At 41.1% G+C, this 20,326-nt stretch overlaps 1 protein-coding gene across 1 annotated transcript; it reads right to left on the bottom strand.

Annotated features, from left to right (window-relative positions):
• Positions 1 to 8,984: 8,984 nt before the first annotated feature.
• TLR4 (toll like receptor 4) lies at positions 8,985 to 19,162 on the bottom strand. Its single transcript, XM_082842039.1, has 3 exons — positions 19,063 to 19,162; positions 14,215 to 14,381; positions 8,985 to 11,874 (listed from the first exon to the last, which is right to left on the bottom strand). The coding sequence occupies exons 1-3, from the start codon at positions 19,150 to 19,152 to the stop codon at positions 9,609 to 9,611; spliced, it is 2,523 nt and encodes an 840-aa protein (XP_082698165.1). The 5' UTR covers positions 19,153 to 19,162; the 3' UTR covers positions 8,985 to 9,608.
• Between the last annotated feature and the right edge of the window lie 1,164 nt (positions 19,163 to 20,326).

Here is a 20,326-nt window from a genome sequence, read left to right on the forward strand (position 1 = left end):
CTAAAAAGGCCCACATTATAAACTTACATATATATTTTAATGGATCATATTCCTTACTACTCACAAACTTATTACAAATAGAAAATAACCATGAAAATATATACATAATCATTGAAGGTAATATACTCATCGGTTATTCACATAAAACCATCTTTTTTATCAACATACCACTCTTTGGAAAATGCTGATCCAGCCCAAGTATCTCATTTTACAGGCAGGAAACTCGAGTCCAGAGAGGAGTTTTGAACTATGCATCTACTGCCTCTGCTCACTTACCTGAGCTCAGCAGCTAGTATTCCAGTAACCGGCAACAATATTCCCTGCTCCTTGAGGTGCTCGGTTCTCAGACCTGGACGAGACACAGACCACAGCCAATCCAGTCAAAGGTGATGTGTAGAAAGGACTCAGCAGGACCCGGCAGTGAGCTGAACAGTCAGAGATTTATCTCCTGCCATAATTTCAAAACTGCTCCTTGCAAGGTAGAAGTTTTTACAGCAAGTATTTCCCTCTGGAGAGCAGTAGACTCTTCCAGAGATCCAGGGTCTCAAGTTTAAAGGTCAAATCTATTGAATATCAACCTTCAATGCCCACTGCTACACCTGCCCTCAACAGTACCAAAAAGAGGATCCTGGGAAGACTGATAATGGCCCAGCAGGTTCTTGCCCAGGAGATCCTGGTGTTTCCCAGAGAAAACCATTTTTGGAATCCTGAGAGTCAATGGCAAGCTGAATAGTCAGTTTGCAAAAGTGGAGCTGACAAGTTTTATTTTGATTTATTTTGCAGTGGAACATCAGAAAAATAAAATAGGCAGCAGATGCCTCAGAGAGTTCAGGGCAGACCATGACGTTTTTCTGGTATACGTTTATGCTAGGTCTCAGCTATCCTGGAGCATGAAGAAAGGAAATTGGCAACACACTAGGAGTAACTAGGAGAACTAAAAACTTGCCTAGGTCACAATGTCTAAATGGATACTGTACAAAACTCAAAATCAAACAGGCCCGGCTAATCTCCCAGTGAGTCTGATCTGGTGGGATTGAGAAGAAGCAAATGTAACCATGTGAAAGAAAGAGACATTTTCTGACCAGTAAGGGATGTTTAACAAGAAGGATCACATGTTTCGTTCTGTTGGTCTTGCCTTGGTTGTTATGAATCTTAGCAATAAATCTCAAGGACAAAACCAGCAATCATATTAAACGTAGGGTATTGTCCTCCATTTTCTATTGTAACTGTGATTCTCAGATCTGTCAGTGCATTAAAATCACTTGGGGAATATTTTAAAATACAGATTCCTTAGGCTCAACCTCTGATACTAAATCAGAATTTCCAGCAATAAGGATGATAAACAAGGCTAGAAAAATAGATAGAAATATATAGTTAAAGACCTCAAGTGATTCTTAAGCCAAGCACTTTTTTAAAAGTCAGAGTTGGTAAGCTTTATCATCTTGATATATTAGTCCCACTTTTAATAGTTCTACTGAAAGCATCTCAATTGTAAGCTGCCAGAAGTCCTTGGTGAAAACAGACTGAGTGCAAATGAAGGGTGAGGGAAGAGGCTAGAAGAAGAGAGAACAGATGAGAAAGAGAGAGAGACCTAGCGACCTTAGAAAACATGTTAGATTAAGTAGCTTAATCTAACTTTAGTATCTTGGAACAGAGAAGGCTTGTCTAACCTTTGGAGAGAGACTTCTGTTACCCATCTAAGAAATAAAGTCAAAGACAGCTTGTCTGGAGATTTTGTGAGAAGTTCAGAGCCTCTGAAACTTTTTCTTATAATCCTCCCTTATTTTCAACTTCCTCTTTCCAAATAATGCCTCCCAGGGATTTCCTTAAACAGGAACAGTATTCATTCCTCTTTTGTGGAGATGGGAAGAATCTAAAGAAGAAGATAAGACTGAGTCCCAGAAAGAAGGTGGGCCATGTGACCGCATCTCACAGCGGGGCCCTGGAAGGATGGAGGCATGATGTCCTAGGGAGCAGTGGATAAAAGCCAGGCTGGGTTATTTCAGGTCAGTCCTGTCTTGCTTGGCTCACGGGAGATGGGGTGTTGTTAGGGTGAGTCAAGAGCTCAGATTGGCGACTGACTGGTTTTGATTTAATTACATAGTGAGATAGTTTCTTAAGAGCATACATCACCATCCTTTCTCCTAAACGTGGGTTTCATTTTCAACAAAACACTTCTCGCATAAGCAACATGTCGTGTCTAAACCCTTATTGCCATTCCCAGAACTGCTTGCAGCCTTTCAGAAACCCATTATTTTATAATTATAATCAAGACTATTAGGACAGGACAATTTGTGCCAAAAGCACATTTACACTCAGAATTGTCACTTAGCACTGTCACAGGGAGGTAGCATCTCTATTTCTGTAAAATCAAAGAGAGTAGCAGACACTGCCTTATAAACTTTCAATTTCTAGATGGCGTGGGAGGTACTGACCTTGTCTGAATTTTTCTCCAATCAGTCCTCTGAATACCCCTGGTGAATAGCTGTTACTTGGTGGAAAGAATGCAGCCCTGAGAATCAGGCCAACTTGGGTTCACATCCTAATTTTCTTCCTTCCAAGTGGACAATTCACCTTTGGACCTCAGTTTTTTCATCTGAAAAATGGCAAAGCTATTAGTATGTGCCCATTTAATTTTAACAATTAAATGAATTAATATACAGATTGGAACAGTCCCAGGCATGTACCAAAAGCTTAGCAAATATTAGTTATTTTTGTGATTAATGCATAGAAGCTGTGTGACCTTAGACAAGTTACTCATCCTCTCTGGGCACCCATTTCCTCTTTGTCCAAGTGAGGAAACTGGTAGTGGCAGCAATCAGATAAGCTCACATGCTGCTCAGTATATTTGATTCCTTTTGATCAGCCATTTATTCCACAGGTTTCACTATGAGTTGAAAACACTGTGAGTTCCATAACGGAACCCAGAGCGTGTGACCTTATTCCAGCCGTCTGGAAAGTCCTTAGCTTTTGGAATTTCCCCATAACCTCTGTGTTCAGTCATAGGTCTGTGATTTCCATCAGGAAGTCAGACTGACTAGAAAAATGATACAGCAACATAAACATGTTGTTTACAGGAAAGGCATGATCTAGTGGACCTGATTTGTCCATTGTTAAGAATCTTTCATCATGTGTATTTTTTTTTCAGATTAGTCCAACAGCTTTATTAAAAGATAAAACCCTTCTCCCTCTGCGGTCCTGTGGCATCGGCCTCAGGCTCTGAGCATTCAGGTGTCCTGCAGCCCGAGAGGCATCATGTGTATCTTTAATTTACTTTTTTTAATTTTTTTTTTTTATTTTTTGCAGTACGCGGGCCTCTCACTGCCGGCCACGGCCTCTCCCGTCGCGGAGCACAGGCTCCGGACGCGCAGGCTCAGTGGCCGTGGCTCACGGGCCCAGCCGCTCCGCGGCATGTGGGATCCTCCCGGACCAGGGCACGAACCCGCGTCCCCTGCATTGGCAGGCGGACTCTCAACCACTGCACCACCAGGGAAGCCCTAATTTACTTTTTCACAGGTTCTTATGGCTGTAATAGTAATCTTGATAAGTAACAATAGTAATAATTCTCTTTGGTCAATACCAATCAAAATTATGACGATGAGATGGAAGGCTTTATGCATTTTTGTGGGAAGAGAGTGCTCTTGACATAGTACAGTGCTTACTTGTCTTAGTTATAGAGTGAAGTAGACTTACATCCTAACCTCAGAGCTGTCATTCATTAACAGGTGACCTTGGGCACATTACAGAATGACTCCAAGTGTCAGTCTCCTCATCTATAAATTGGAAATAATTAGTATCTGCCTAATTCATTGATGTGACAAAGTAAATGAGATAGTATATATAAGGCCCTTGCACAAAATGATTGCTCAATTGAAGATAACTATTGGTTATTATTATCAGTATTGTCATTATAGCTCAGTGAGGTCTGCAAAGAAGATAGTATCACCCCCATTTTATGTATTGAAATCTGAGCCTCAAGGCACTTGAATGACTTGCCCACAATCACACAACAAGTAAATGAAGAGCCTGAACCAGGTCTTGGTTTCTACTCTCACAGGAAGTTCAGTGTCCCCTGCGTCAGAATTATGCCCCATTATAAATGGACAGAGTCTGGCTTTTGCCCTTTATTTTTAGACATATATACATTCTTTTTTAAATATTCTTTTCTTTTAAGGTTTATCCCAGGAGATTGGATATAGTTCCCTGTGCCATATAGTAGGACCTTGTTGTTTATCCATTCTGAATGTAATAGTTTGCATCTACCAACCCCAAAATCCCAGTCCATCCCTCTCCCTCCCCTCTTCCTTGGCAACCAAAATTCTGATCTCTATGTCTGTGAGTCTATTTCTATTTCATAGATAGGCTCATTTGTGCCATATTTTAGATTCCACATATAAGTGATATGGTATTTGTTTTTCTTTCTGACTTTACTTCACTTAGTATGATAATCTCTAGTTGCATCCATGTTGATGCAAATGGCATTATTTTGTCCCTTTTTATGGCTGAGTAATATTCCTTTGTATATATGTACCACATCTTTATGCATTCATCTGTCAATGGACATTTAGGTTGTTTTCATGTTTTGGCTATTGTGACTTGTGCTGCTGTGAACATTGGGGTGCATATATCTTTCTGAATTATAATTTTGTCCCGGTATGTGCCCAGGAGTGGGATTGCTGGATCATATGGTAGTTATATTTTTAGTCTTCTGAGGAACCTCCACACTGTTTTCTATAGTAGCTGCACCAACTATGGCCATTCTGACTGGTGTGAGGTGGTACCTCATTGTAGTTTTGATTTGCATTTCTCTAATAATTAGTGATGTTAAGCATCTTTCCATGTGTCTACTGGCCATCTGTATGTCTTCTTTGGAGAAATGTCTATTAAGGTCTTCTGCCCATTTTTCAATTGGGTTGTTTAGTTTTTTGTTGTTGAGTTGTATGAGCTGTTTGTATATTTTGGAGATTAAGCCCTTGCTGGTTGCATCATTTGCATTTTGCCCCTTTTAAAATTCTAGCAATGGTGTCTGATAATTCACTGTGTTTTTCAGAGCTAGGACCCTGCCATCTCTTTCCATTCTCCCTCCCTGAGAGTGGAATCACTGAGTTTGACTATGGGTGTGAGCCTCCTGCCTTAGAGACTTTCAGGTTCCAGTTTTCTATGTCACCTTCATGCCAGGCTTGGGATATTTCTTGCTCATAAGGCAGCCCCTTCAGGCAGGTAAATTTGGAGCTGTGCTCCATCTCCCTTCCACTCTCTATTTTATCTTTGTAGTAGCCCTGTAATATAGGAGAAACTTACCCTTCCTATTCAAGAAAACAAACTGAAATTAGAGAGATTAAGAAACTTGTCCAAAATTATCTTGTGAAGGTGTGGCAGGACCTTCAAATCCAAGTCCACTGTATGCATCTGCTAGAATAGTAGCCACATAAAGAAGTCCATATAGGATTTTTTAAAACTTGTCCTCCCTAGAGACTTCCCTGGTGGTCCAGTGGCTAAGACTCCGCGCTCGCAATGCAGGGGGCCCGGGTTCAATCCCTAGTCAGGGAACTAGATCCCACATGCCGCAACTAAGAGTTCACATGCCGCAATGAAAAGATCCCTCGTGCCACAACAAAGATCGAAGATCCTGCATGCTGCAGCTAAGCCTCGGCACAGGCAAATAAATAAATAAATAAAAACTCTGTCCCCCCATATTTAGCAACAATGACTAGAATATTCCATTGGAAGAAAATGAAAGCCAGATTTTCTAGCACTCCTGATTTTCAAAGCATCTGTATTCTTCACTTAGCAGAATAGATAATTGGCATTCTAGGTACTAGGCTGAAATTCTAAGTCCAAATTCTCAATTATTTGGGTCCTCCTCTCATTAGACAGCCTGAAAGAAGTGAGAATAATGGTGCCAGTGGGAAAGTCAGTCCAAGAGGCACGCTTTGTTGCTCCTCCTGACAGTCCAACTTAAATTCTGTGTCAAGGTGCATTGCTAAAGTTGATGTACTCAAACTACATCAGTTAAGTCTCCTTATTGTGTTGATTTCCAATGACACATCCCTGCCATTTAATGAAGGCATTGAAAGGAACAGCCTTATTCCAAGTCATGTGGCAGAAAGGTATCTCTGAGTACAGGTTGGTGGGTAATTGCTATAAATACAGAAACAGTTGAGCCTATCTGGAAGGCCATTTGAATAGACCTATTTGCATGAAGTCCTGGGAGCCTCATTGAAAAGAAATTACTACATCAGAAAAGATAATTAAAGTGGGAAAGGCTTAGTTCGTCATTGTTGGAGGAAATGGTTGATTTCAAGTACTGCCTCATGTCTCTCACACAGCTCATCTTTCAGCCCAACACACATCCTTTGGTTTAACCTTCATATCTGGATTCTGTTGAGCCCTGGCCAACCAGTGGAACCATAGGAGGACTAATTCTAATTAGGGAGTTTCTTTCTGACTTGGCCTCCACCCATGCCGTTGTCAGAACCCCAGCCTCCTTCTGGACTCTCACTTTTCTGGAAATTACCAGCAAGTTCCTGGAAGGTACTACATGAACTCATAGGTGTCCTAAGAAGAATGACTGAGAGGTCTATTGCGTTTAAATCCAAGCTCTGCCATTTTCTACCTGTGGGACTTGAGATAAGTTACTTATAGAGCCTTCATTTCCTAATGGTTAATAATGCTGGTATTACCAGTGTCCATCTAATAGGCAGAGTATGGGACTTAAAATTAGATACCATACACAAAGCAGTAGAATAGGGCCTAAAAATGGCCATTAAAAATAATTATTATTAGAGAAGTCCTCTTCTCCCATTCTGCAAAGTCTTTTGTAATACTTGGAGTTAAGGAACGAAGTGGAGGAGGTGGCTGAGAACATCGCTTCATAAAGTCCCAGAGGATTACTCCCCTTTAAAAGTGTTCCTTATATTGAACATGTACTATTTTTAATACTTAAAACAGTTTTGCAAAGTAATAATCTACCCTCCTTTTATATTTGAGTTAACTAGATTCTCAGGGAGGTGAAGCCAATGTCCAGAGGGTAAGTGGTGAATGTGAGTTTTGGCTTTCTCCAAAAGCCATACTGTCCAAAACACCAGGGGGGGTCTCTCTGGAGTTAGGACGGGAAACCACTGCTAAAGCTTACTCTAAGGGTCTTTTTTTTCCTTGTCAAGATTTTCTAGTTCTAATTAACTAAACTTGTCCATGTATTGTTTTTTTGAATCTCCCTTGTGCCCTTTATGGAAAGAAAGGTGTCATAAATAAATCACTCAGTATATATAATGTATATATGCATATGTATTTACCTAATGATTCATGGTTTCAGTGAAAAACCCTTGACTACTGTTAACCACACAGAGAGGTTCAGGAGTTTCACTTCCTGTCTTGTGAACCTGAAGCATGAAGCAGTGGGGTACAATGGAAAGTGAGCTGCCCAGTGTAGGCTGGAAGCCAAGTTCAGGCCCTGCCACTTTACTCTGTGGCCTAATAAATTTACTTCCTGGAACTTCAGATTTTACACCAGTAAAATGGTGAAATGACTTCTTAATCTGCTACCCCCCCCCCCAGATCATAAGAGATTCAAATGTGGTTATAATTGTGTGAATATGTTCTAAGTTGTAGGGTAGTACACAAATTTAAGGCATTATTATTAATTTTTCTTTTCTTTTTTCTATTCTACCCTTCATCTCTGTTTAACCCAGAGAATTTAAATGGCTGCAAAGAACCTGTCCTAGGCCTAACTTTCCTTTTCCTTCCCCTTATGTTTCTGTCATATCATTTCTTTCCTTTCTTGTCCACCTCACCTGCAATTTTCAGAATTCTCAGCTGGGAGAGGGGACTGATAGGAAGAAGACCAGTGACAGCCTTGGATCCAGGAAATATTCCAGTTCTATTTTGATTTTCCTCCTTGGAGTCTTGTATATTTGCTTGAACTAACACACAGATGAAGAATGCATATTTAAATATGAAAAGAAACACACTCACATATAGCCTAGACACACACAGAAATGCATGCCTTCAAGCATACTCAGAATATAGCACAGACATTTGTCTATAAGGAATCACATACCAGCACTAGAGTGAGGACCCAACTCAAACATCTGGAGACATCTGTGTCAAATGCAAATATTCCCCTTGCAATGTAATCACACTTTCTTCCATGCAGACATGATCACACGAAAAGCAACAGGAACACATAGAGGCGTGTGCACAGATACATACATCCACTTTCACTAGCACATAAGACCTATAAACACACCCAGGCATGTTCAGCAACTCCAACCATGCTCCAGCCAAAATGCACTCTGGAACACTCAGTCACAAACACACTCCTAAATGTGGCCATATTTCCAGTTTTTGACAACAGTATTTTCCAAGTGTCCTCATTGCCCTTTCTTTGACTGCACCGTTCTGGGAAAGCTGGCTGCATGTGCTTTTCAAAGAATTTCCCTTAGCATGACCCACAGTAACCTCAAGGACGTTACTTTCTCAATGATAATATCTACTCTTTCCTAAACGTAATCATGGAGTGACATCCAACAGGAAACAGCAATGTGTGCTCCCCACCTCGAACCATTTCAAAATCCCCTGAAAGATTCAGTGGACCATCAAACAATACTCATTTGCTGCAGAAGAATCCTTTGCTGCAACTCCCATCATGCAGTCACCCCAGCTCTATCAGCCCACATGTTTCTGGGGTCATCAAGAAGAGCTGACCTCCTGAGGTCACCCCACCTCCTGCCCTGCCTCTAGCCTGAATTGCTCATGATGAGACCAGGAAGCTGGACTTGTCTCCCTCTATTACAATAAGTGCCACTTTCAACCAAATTATTTTAATGCTTCCTTCATGACAGTCATAACTTGGTAGGTAATAACTTCAGAATGGCATCAAGTGACAAAGTGACAGAGTATATTTTACATATTTGCTCAAAAGTTAGTGGTTAAGCATGGATCTTTCCAGCATGTCTCTAACAGCCTTATTTATGATATGGGTTTATAGAGAAGACATGAAAAATGAGAACTGGATTTATAAAGACAAAAAAATATCAGGGACTAGTCGTTAATAGATAGAACATGCTAAGGGATAACCAGGGTATTTGTGAATAGACTTAAAGTAGGGGGTGTGGATCTGAATCTGGAGCCTTTTGAGTCACAAATAGAATTTAAATTATATTCAAAAGAAAAGGGAAAAGTGAGCCAAGACCTAGATCAGTTGAAACTACCAAAACCACTTTGTTTTAACATGGCTAACACATATAACATGAGATGGTTTCTACTCAAAAGATGAAGGAGAAGAAGTCTGTCCTTTTCTAATCTCACTGAGGCCCAATCTCTTAGTTCTAATTCAATTTGACGGGGTAAGAGTTGAGTTGACTTTCCCTGTCCTGGACTCCTTAGCTGAGTTGGTTGAAACATCCAGCTGGAAGTTCTGTATTTCAGTACAGTGTTTATGCCCTCTACATTGTAAACTCCATGAGATTAACAGTCCTGAATATCTTGTGCACCACTAAATCATCAGCCTTTAGCACAATGCTTGGTACGTTGCAGCATTTAATACTTGTTAACTGAACAATCACTGTGTCCAGCTGGGCAAGGAGCACATCAGGAGATTTTCCTCCTCAAGTGGAGGCTGTTGCTTCCTGCTGTCTGCTGTCTGCATCTACTGTTCCTTCTGGCCTCCATGGTTTACCGTCCAGCAAGGCTTTTCTGAGTCGTCTCCAGAAGATGTGCCGCCCCAGGACACTGTCCTCCCACTCCAGGTAGGTATTCCTGTTGAGAAGGCGATACAGCTCTACCTGCTGCCGCAGCAGGGACTTCTCCAACTTCTGCAGGACTATGAAGATGATGCCAGCACGGCTGCTAAGAAACTGCCAGGTCTGGGCAATCTCATACTCAAAGATACACCATCGGCTCTGGATGAAGTGCTGGGACACCACGACAATAACCTTCCGGCTTTTGTGGAAACCTTCCTGGATGATGTTGGCGGCAATGGCTACCCCAGGAATAAAGTCTCTGTAGTGAAGGCAGAGCTGAAAGGGGGGCACCCCCTCCTCCAAGTTCTTTACCAATTCATTCCTCACCCAGTCTTCGTCCTGGCTTGAGTAGATTACAAAAGCATCATAGGTGCTTTCACCTCTGCCATACTTTTTGCAGCCAGCAAGAAGCATTAGGTGGAAATAGAACTTATAGACCAGGGCTCCTGCCACAGATACCAAGAGGATGGTGAGAACCGACACACTAATGATCATGTTGTTCATCTGACAAGTGGCATTCCTGAAACTAAGCACGGGCATGTCCTGCATATCTGAAGGTTGTGTACACATCATTTGCTCAGCTCCCACCAAGAGCTGCCTCTGGTCCTTGACCCACTGCAGGAAACTCTGGTGTTCACAAACACAAGCAAAGTCATTCTGGGTAAGATTTAGCAAAGCAAGGCTCCTTGGCAAATGCTGTAGTTCTTGCTCCTTGGACTCCATGATACGGTTGAAACTGCAGTCCAGAATCTGGAGGGAGTGGAGTGGTTTATAAGGAAGTGTATCCAATGACAAGAGTTTGTTGTGACTCATATTTAGCACCTGAAGTTTAGGGAGGGAGTGAAATGCCATCTGGGATACCCGTTCCAGTTGACACTTAGAGAGGTCCAGGATGGTTAAGTTAGTCAGTTCTGTGAAGATATCAGGAAGCAAGTTGTTCTGAAAAGAATTGCCTGCCATTTTCAAGGTTTGGAGGCTGACCAAGCCAACAAAGATGCCATGGAAGACGACTTGGGTGTTGGTATAAGAAATGTCAAGGTAACGGAGATTTCTGAGTGATAGGAATACTGAAAAGTCGTTGGCCTGTTTCAGATTGGAATGCTGAAAATCCAGGTGTTCTAGTTGCTCTAAGCCCAAGAAGTTTGAACTCATAGTAATGACATCATTGAAGCTCAGATCTAAATGCTTCAGTTTGCTTGTCCCAAAATTAGTGTGAGAACAGCAACCCTTGAAACTCAAGTGATTTCTTTTGAGATCTAGAAACTGAAGGTTTGGTAGCTCAAATTTAGTAAAAGTGCTCATATGTTTGTTGTCTATGAAAACAAACTTTTTGAGAGAATTGAGCTTCAATGTGGGAAATTGTTTAAAATTACAGTTAGTCAATTCTAAGTGTTGCCATCTGCAATCTTTAGGAAGGGCTTCTAGACTGTCTAAATCCAGACTCAACAGAGAAATCACAGAAACATTTACCAAACAATTAAATAAGCCTGTATCATCCTTCGGGAATTCACTGAAGTATGCTATCCGAAACTGTTGGAAGGTCAAATTGCACAGTCCCTCCAGGACAGATCTGTCAAAACTTTCCAAGATCCTTTCATTTTTAAATTCTCCCAAAACCAACCGATTGATTTTTAAACCAGCCAGACCTTGAATACAAATTTTCATTACACGTGTACTATTAAAATTACTTCGCAAAGTCAGTTCATTGAGCTTAATTTCTTTAAAGGTGCCTGGTTCAATAAAGTCTAAAGGGTTCAGGGACAAATCTAAAGAGAGGTTGAGTAGGGGCATTTGATGTAGAACCTTCAAGTCTTCGTGATAAATATTTTGGATTTTGTTATTAGAAAGATCCAAGTGCTCCAGGTTGGGCAGGTTAGAAAAATATTCAGGAAACTTGAAGGAATGGATAAGATTGTGAGCCACATTAAGCTCCTTCAAGGTTTTGAGATGCCCAATGGGGAAGTCCTCTAGAGATGCCAGGTTTGTCTCCACAGCTACCAGCTTCTGTAAACTTGATAGCCCAGAAAAGGCTCCCAGGGCTAAACTCTGTATAGGGTTTCCTGTCAATATCAAGGTGGAGAGGTGGTTTAGGCCCTGATATGCATCATCTTCAATCATCTGAATTTCACATCTACAAGGAAAAGAGACACAGATTACATAATATTTCGGCTGAATTAAAAAAAAAAAACAAAATGAAATATCAACACAGTCATCTAGGTCTTCACACAGATATGACATGACATATTATGATGCATAGGCAGAAATATCAAGCAAGGCAGATGAAGCAAAGAAGAAGCCCCACACATTTGGTACTATCGTACTGGCCCCCGTGACAGTCTCTTTTTATCACACTAGGCACTCATGCTAAGCAGAGGCAGCCCATCCAACAGAGGGAAATCAGTTAAAGATCAATGATTGGGGCACGTGAAGACTGAACCTCGGATCAGCTTTAGCCATTTCCTGACACACATAATTGTGATTATATATCTGATTGGTACAGATGAGGCAGATAGCTGTTAGTTGTTAGGCATGATAAATGACTAGTGAATGTCAATTTCAAAGGTATAAAAAATTACACCGAAGTGTCACAGATATCCTTAATGTTCATGAAAAGTTCTCCATATAGGGCTCATCACTTAATATTAATCAGAGTATTAAGATGAAGAGAATATTTAACTTGGAAGCAGGAGATGTGAACATGAATCTCTGGTCTGCTGTCAACAAGGCATGTGCATGTATATGAATCCCTTAAACTCTCCAAGCCTCAATTTCCTCATCTACAAAAAGAAAAAAATGTATCAATAGATTTCCATAGGAAAAAAAGGCTGCCTGGTCTATCACAAAGCATCCTTAGAAGGTAAGTGGAGTTACTGTATATGAAGAAGCAACATGAGAAGTCAGAGTATCTATTGCACTGTAATCTGTCCTTGCCCTAATCCAGAATCTCCTCCTGGCTAACCAGGAGGGGGAGCTAGCCTCTCTGCAAGCACATATTTAAAGCCTCTGAGGGTAGTTCCTTGGGTATGTGTTGCGTCGAAAGTGAATTATAAGGGACATTGATGAGAAACTTTTGTTTAAAAAAAAGCGTTGGTCTGTCTACCTCAATTCAGTATATTTCTTGACAAAATTCTTATTCAGAAAACTGAAATTTATAAACTAGTGGAATGCTATAATAGTATTTTATGCTTATAAAGTCTACTTTACAAGGTTTTTAATATATATAGCGTGTTAACATTTAGTATCACAGTTAACCCTATGGGGTAAGGTTCACCATTTATGTTTCACAGATTTGAAAACTGAAACTCAAGTCACACAAAGTGACATGCCTCAGGCCACATGGCAGTATATGTTGGAGGAGGACCCAGCTCAAGTCTTCTGACCTCCATAAGGCTCTATGTCACTGCCTTCAAAATGCTTGATCCCCCCTTTGTTGTAGTCTATCAATATCCAAGTTAGAGTACAAAACATAAGATGATCACTCTTCTGCAGAAATATCTACTATCCTCTTATCCTTTATTAAGAGTTTCTATAATAAAATGTCATACATAAAATGTTTCTCCATTTTTCACAAACCCTTATAGAGATTATAGTCCATTATCTATTACATTTCTAAATAAGGTCCCTGATGATGAAAATGATTTTAGGATTCAATTCCCCCCAAAATGATGATAATAACTTCACCTGTTCTAATGAATGATATACTTCCCTATATCAGAAAAATAAAACATTAGTCACTGTTCTGTCTCACAGCAGATGTTTTCCTTTGATCTTGTTATCTTTCTCTTTGGGTTACTTGTATCTTTCTAATTCCTTATCCTCTACCCCACTTCCAATATTCTAAACATTATTTGAACCCACTCAGTTCATGAACTCTATATTGATTATTCACTGCATAGAAGGCCCCTTTTCTGTACAGCACAATGTCTTGCCTCTAGTTTGCAAATAACTTATCACCTCCTCTTATATATTACTATCCTTATTATCTCAGGTTCAAAAGCCAAAATCAGAATCATGTAGCATGTGTTGAATGTCTACTATGCTGAGCACCATGCTCAGGATTTAAACATATCAAGTCTTTCAAGTGGATATGCCCTCCTTAATAGCTAGGGTTGTATGTTATATATTAACACACTCTTGTTTCCTAGCAGAGTGAACAACATATAGCAAGTAGTCAATAAATATCTGCTGATGAAAGAGTTTGAGTCAATCTACTCCCCTAACTTAAAAGAAAATCAAAGATAGAATTGTCCTTAGAGACTGTCTCATCCAACTGCTCATTTCACAAATAAGAAAGCTGAGACCTGGAGAAGGGAGGTGGCTTGCCCGAAGTTATATAGCAGGTAAGATGTCTGTTGAATGAATAAATAGGTGAATGAAAATGAGACTTCACTAATCAGGCTTTCTGACTTAAGAATGAAATGATAAAACAACGAACATTTCTCCATGTACAATGGTAAAACTCATATATTACCTGGATAAATCCAACATCTGCAGTTCTGGGAAGTTGGAGAAGCTATGGCTGTTTAAATGATTCAGGTGGTTAAAGCTCAGGTCCAGTATCTTGGTCGATGTGGGGATGTTGTCAGGGATTCTGTAGAGATTCAGCTCCATGCATTGGTAACTAATGTTAGGAACCACCTGAAATGGTCAGACATTAGATGCAGTGTCTTGCTGCATGCATCTTACCAGACCTCCCAGCAACTCTCCTCTCCTAGGCCAGAGCCTGGGATGCCACTGGGACAAACACAGGGGCCAGTCAGCCGTCTTTCATCCATCCATCCATCCATTCATTTATCCACTCACTTCATTCTTATAAAATGTCTTACTCTAGATTAGGAAGGGAAAAGCACCTACCCAGTGTTTAACCTCTACTATCACAATGGCAGCATTTAGCGAGAAGCAGTGGAGTCAAGTGGTGAAGAGCTGAAGCTCTAGAGTCCAAAAGCTCTGGGTTTCACCCTTCCCTGTGATTTGCAACAAGGGATTTTGTTGTTGTTGTTGTTTTAATTAATTTATTATTTATTTATTTATTTAGGGCTGTGTTGGGTCTTCGTTGTGATGCGCGGGCTTCTCATTGCAGTATCTTCTCATTGCAGAGAAGAGGCTCTAGGTGTGCAGGCTTCAGTAGTTGTGACATGCAGGCTCAGTAGTTGTGGCTCACGGGCTTAGTTTCTCCGCGGCATGTGGGATCTTCCCGAGCCAGGGATCTAACCCGTGTCCCCTGCATTGGCAGGCAGATTCTTAAGCACTGTGCCACCAGGGAAGCCCCATTGTTGTTGTTTTTCTAAATACACCTCTTGTTGTATACAAGCTTAGGGAGACTGCGAGTCAGGTGTCCAGACCTTCCTTAGTCATAGCCCAAGTTTTGCCAATTGTATTCTTTCCCTTGGATCAAGGACCTTTGAGCAGATGAGATAGAAATGGGGACAAATCTTTGAACATGGGGACAAATCTTTGAAGTGCGTAGACTCCAGTGGTGGAACCTAGTGAGTAAGGTCAAGCACTGGATGCTGTCTTGGTTCCTCTGCTGAGTTCTATCATACTTTCCCAAATTCTCTGTAAGCCTCGTTCTCTAAACTCCCATTTATTTTCCTAATTCTCTGATTCTTCAACAAAATTCCTTGCTTAAGCCAGCTAATTTTGGTTTTCAGTTTAAAACCAGTAGAATCTTTTAAAAGGATTAATGAGATACGGTATTAAAGAGATTATCTCAAAGCCTATTACAGTGTAAATGATCAATAAATGTTAGCATGTTTTATTATTGGCTATTATAATTCCCCACTATATGCAGGCTTGTTTCTTATATGTTACATGTTTGAACTTAATCTTCAAATAAACCTTTTTAAGAAGAAAAATTCAGTGAGATGAAGTAACATGTGTAACGTCTCACAGGCCATAGTGCAGCTCTTTGCTTTATTCGCTTGTCTCCTGAAATGGTATTCCTCACAGAATCCTCACAGCCCGTACCGTCTAATAGAGGATGGTGCCAGACATCCTCCCTTACCCTCTTTTATCCTCCTTCACAGGAGTCATCACTATCTAACATTATGCCTTCTGTGTGATTGTTCCATACGTACTGTTTGTTTCCCTCACTAGATCGTAAGCTTTGAGACTCTAGCTCTCTGTCTCCAGCACTCAGAATGATGCCCGGAAAATATTTGTTTGAACAAATGAATTGACAACCGATTACATGGAAGTTTATTCAAATCCCAGTTGAAGGCATTTTCTGCTAAGTGCTGTGGGCAGCACAAAGGCCAATGTGATAAGGCTCCAGACTTCAATGAGCTCACAGTCTAGAGTAAGAGCTATGATAGGAGCACAGTTCATTCCTGAAAAGGGTCTTAAACCAGGCTTGGCAAGTATTCCGTTTGGTTCAGAAAAGGTAGAGATCAATCCTGGATCCAGGGATTGTAGATTGTAGAAGGCTTCCAAGAAAGAGAATATTTCCAAGTGGGTCTGGAAGGATAAGTGAGATTTGGATATGGGAAGAGTGTGAGTACACAGGGGTAGAAAACTAGCTCAGATTAGCTGGTGTGTGGCAGGAGTGGTGAAACCTAAACCAGAGGGGAAGCCAGAGCCAGATCAGGAGGGCCTCATACTTTGTCCTGTGGCAATACTTTTAATCACTTAACACGTATAAATTGAACAACTACATGTGCCAAGCACTGGGATAAAGTGATAAATAAAACCAGCAATGATCTTGCCCTCTTACAGATTCCATTTCAACAGAAAGACAAACAGTGAACAATAAATAAATATATATATATATTCACAACATTATATGTATTTTATATATATAGTATATATATGTATACCCAATGATGTGATATAAAAAAATAAAGCAGCATAGGAGATTAGAGTCAAATATAGTGAGTGGGGAGCTCTACGTGAGGCAATCAAGGAAGACTTCCCAGAGGAGGTGACATTTAAGCAGAAATTTGAATGAAGTGAGGGATTAAGCTATGAAAATATCTAGGGCTGCACTGTCCAATATGGTAGCCACTGGCCACACACAGTTGTTGAGTATGAGAAATGTAGATAGTTTAAATATGATAAATGTAAAATATATACAAATCTCAAGGACTTAGTACCAAAGAAAGAATGTAAACTATCTTGTTACTAGTCTAGTATATATTACATTTTGAAATAATATTTTGAATATACTGACTTAAATAAAAATATTGTTAAAGTTAAATTCACCTGTTTGTTTTTTATTTTTTTTAACTACTAGAACATAGTTTAAAACATAGTTTTAAATTCAGTTAGTTAAAATTAAGTTAATTTGGTTAAATACAAATTAGTTAAATTTAGTTTGTTAAATATATCATTTAAATTTAAATAGTATCATGTGACCCACTGAGCAGCACTGATCTAGGGAAGAGCATTCTAGCTAGAAGAGCTAGCCAGTGCAAAGGCCCCATGGTAGGAAAAGGTCCTAATAACAATGGAAAGTTATTAAAAGTTTTTAAGGACAGTAATTTGTTAGATCTGAACCTCAGAAAAAACAACCACAATGACAAAAAAACAGCAGACGAAAAGGAGCAGAGTAGATTAAAGGAAGGGGGCTGAGGGGTCAGGAGACGAGTCACTGCCCCAAAGTCAAGGCCAGGGGAACTGAGGATCTGCCCTAGGGTGGCACTGAGATGATGGGCAGGGTTGGACAAGTTTCAGAAACAGAGCATTTGGGGCATGGGAAATAGGAGGAGCCAGGAGTGGCTGTAATTATATCCTGGGGTGACCATGATTGGAGGATCCATACCCACTAACTGAACAGCAGGAGAGACACAGGGAGGAGGACAATGAGCAGGGAATGGGGGGAACAGAGGACGTGGAAATAACAAACTTGTCTTTGTTACGTATTAAAGTACACAATTTCCCCCATGTCCTCAATGTCAGGACTGCTGGTTATGCGTTTCTTGAATTTCTGCCACACCCTAAATCCCAGGGCATTCTTCTGGCTGCTTGGTTCTGCCGTGGGCTTTCCAAAGCAATTGTGAAGTCCATGCAGGGAAAAACAAAGGAGATCCTTCATGAATGAGATTACAAACCAGCTGGTTGATGTTTCACAAAGAAAGAAAGCATTGGGCTTCCCTGGTGGTGCAGTGGTTGAGAAACCGCCTTTCAGTGCAGGGGACACGGGTTCGATCCCTGGTCCGGGAAGATCCCACATGCCGTGGAGCAGCTAAGCCCATGTGCCACAACTACTGAGCCTGTGCTCTAGAGCCCGCGAGCCACAACTACTGAGCCCACGTGCCACAGCCACTGAAGCCTGCGCGCCTAGAGCCCATGCTCCACAAGAGAAGCCACTGCAATGAGAAGCCCGCACACCGCAACAAAGAGTAGCCCCCACTGGCCGCAACCAGAGAAAAACCCGCGCGCAGCAATGAAGACCCAACACAGCCAGAAATAATAAATAAATAAAATAAAATAAATAAATTTATTTACAAAAAAAAGAAAGAAAGCATTGCCTTAGCTGATATTTTGCATCTCTCCCTGTCTCTTTTTCTTCTCTCTCCATCGCTCTTTCTCTTTCTCTGTATCTCTGTCTCTCCTTTTCTTTTCCAACTCTTTTTCTTTTCATTTTTTGGACAGAACTATGACTAGATTCAGAAGTCTGAAGTCCACTTAGAAAGTTGTTTCTATTAAGAGACCAAAAATATCTTCTTCCTGAGATCGAAAGGGGCAAAGCAACAGCTTGAAGCAGAGTGTACAGACCACCAGCGTTAAGCAATGACAGGAAGCAGGCTTCTTACAACTTTCTGTTAAAGCCTATAATTCTTTTATCGATGTGAAAACTCGTCTCAGAGAGGTTTAATAACTTCTGCAAGGTCACACACCCCGAAAGTGAAAGAAGAGTGTTTTTTTTTTTGTTTTTTTTTTTGCGGTATGCGGGCCTCCCACTGCCGTGGCCTCTCCCGTTGCGGGGCACAGGCTCCGGACACGCAGGCTCAGCAGCCATGGCTCACGGGCCCAGCCGCTCCGCGGCATGTGGGTTCCTCCCGGACTAGGGCACGAACCCACGTCCCCAGCCACTGCGCCACCAGGGAAGCCCCAAGAAGAGTGATTTTAAGCAGGTCTATCTGACCTGAAGTCCCTAGGAGCACTTTAACTCCTAAATGGGACATGACCCTATGGGCTGCTTGTTAATGTCCTATAGCCATGAATCATTTGGTCCCTGTGGTTTCTTAAGTTTTTAAGGTAATTTGATGTCTGTTTGCAAATGAAACTAACTGGGGCCCGTCATGGGAAACTGAGCTGAGAGCAGTTTTTCAGAAGCAAGGTAAAGCTCCAGGAAGCCGAACTGACTCCAACCACGTACCTGTACACAAGGGTCCCAGCTCTCCGACCTCAGGCAGAAGAGGAAGGCCATGGCTAGGATCAGAGCTGCAGCCAGGCGGGTGTGAGGCATCCTCCTGGCATTTTCTGTGACCAAAAGTGGCCTTCTGGAAACATGACGCTCTGTGTCGGCCGGTCAAGGCAGCCTCCGAGGCACTGTGCTTTCTTCTCTTTCCTGCTCGGCGCCCCAGGACACTGACTGTATTCAAAGCAGTGCTGGGCTAAGGGAGGAGAGGAAGTGAGAGTGGCAACCTTAGCATTCTGGACTTTTGTTTCTCTAATATCTATCTCCTCTGTCACTGGAGGGGAAGTTAGAAGAAGAAGAAGAAAATGTCTGCAGACCAGGGGCTGGAGTAACAGCAAGAGGAAGCTGGCTGTTATCCCAAGAGGTCATCTGACCTCAGGATTAGAGAGTTTAGGAAAGTAATCAGACTGGTCATACAGCATGTGTGACTAACTACCTAGGACGGTGGCTTCCCACTTTTGTTTTAGTAGTGGAAACTTACTGTCTGTATTAATTTCCTAGGCCACTATTAAAAAAAAAAAAAACACACAGACTAGGTGGCTTAAACAACAGACATTTATTTTCTCACAAAGTTCGGGAGGCTAGAAGTCTGAGTTCAGAGGGTCAGCAGGGTTGATTTCTTCTCAGGCTCTTTCCTTGGCTTGTAGATGGCCATCTTCCCCCCTGTGCCTTCACATGGTCTTTCTTCTGTGTGTGACTGTGTCCTAAGTTCTCTTCTTATAATCAGTCAGTCAAACTGGATGAGGGCCCACCCTAATCCATTACCTCATCACCTCATTTTACCTTAATTGCCTTTTTAAAGACCCAATCTCAAAATACAGTCACATTCTGGGGTAATGGGGTGAAGACTCCAACCTATACATTTTGGCGGGGGATACTATTTAGCCCACGGCACTGTCCAATTTTATGAAATCAAGATTCATAAAAGGTAAGCCCACATTTATGAAACATTGAAAATAATGCTCCAGTGAAACACATTTTGAAAAGTACAGGAATATTGGCAAAAGATTGGGATGAAAAATCAAATATACCGAAATTCAAATCCAGCCTAGGTGATTTATGGTCTTGTAGCATTGATCAAGTCACTTAAACTATTGAGACTCAATTTCTGGTCTGTAAAATGGGACAATAGTTCTAATCACAACAGAAGTTCACATTTATGAAATTTCATAAATAGAAAGCCATGTGATGCAAGCCACTAAGCATTAGTTTTCTGGTCTCT

This window comes from Leucopleurus acutus (genome assembly GCF_964270905.1).
Source record: "Leucopleurus acutus genome assembly, chromosome: 7".
NCBI classification, from domain to species: domain Eukaryota; kingdom Metazoa; phylum Chordata; class Mammalia; order Artiodactyla; family Delphinidae; genus Leucopleurus; species Leucopleurus acutus.

What these genes read in the sequence shown, in the direction of transcription:
- TLR4 (XM_082842039.1), bottom strand. Translation starts at nt 19,152, where the DNA reads ATGCCTCACACCCGCCTGGCTGCAGCTCTGATCCTAGCCATGGCCTTC. An exon ending in GCTGGGACCCTTGTGTACAG is followed by an intron (nt 14,382 to 19,062) that starts GTACGTGGTTGG and finishes TGACCATTTCAG; the next exon opens with GTGGTTCCTAACATTAGTTA. An exon ending in CAGATGTTGGATTTATCCAG is followed by an intron (nt 11,875 to 14,214) that starts GTAATATATGAG and finishes TTTTCCTTGTAG; the next exon opens with ATGTGAAATTCAGATGATTG.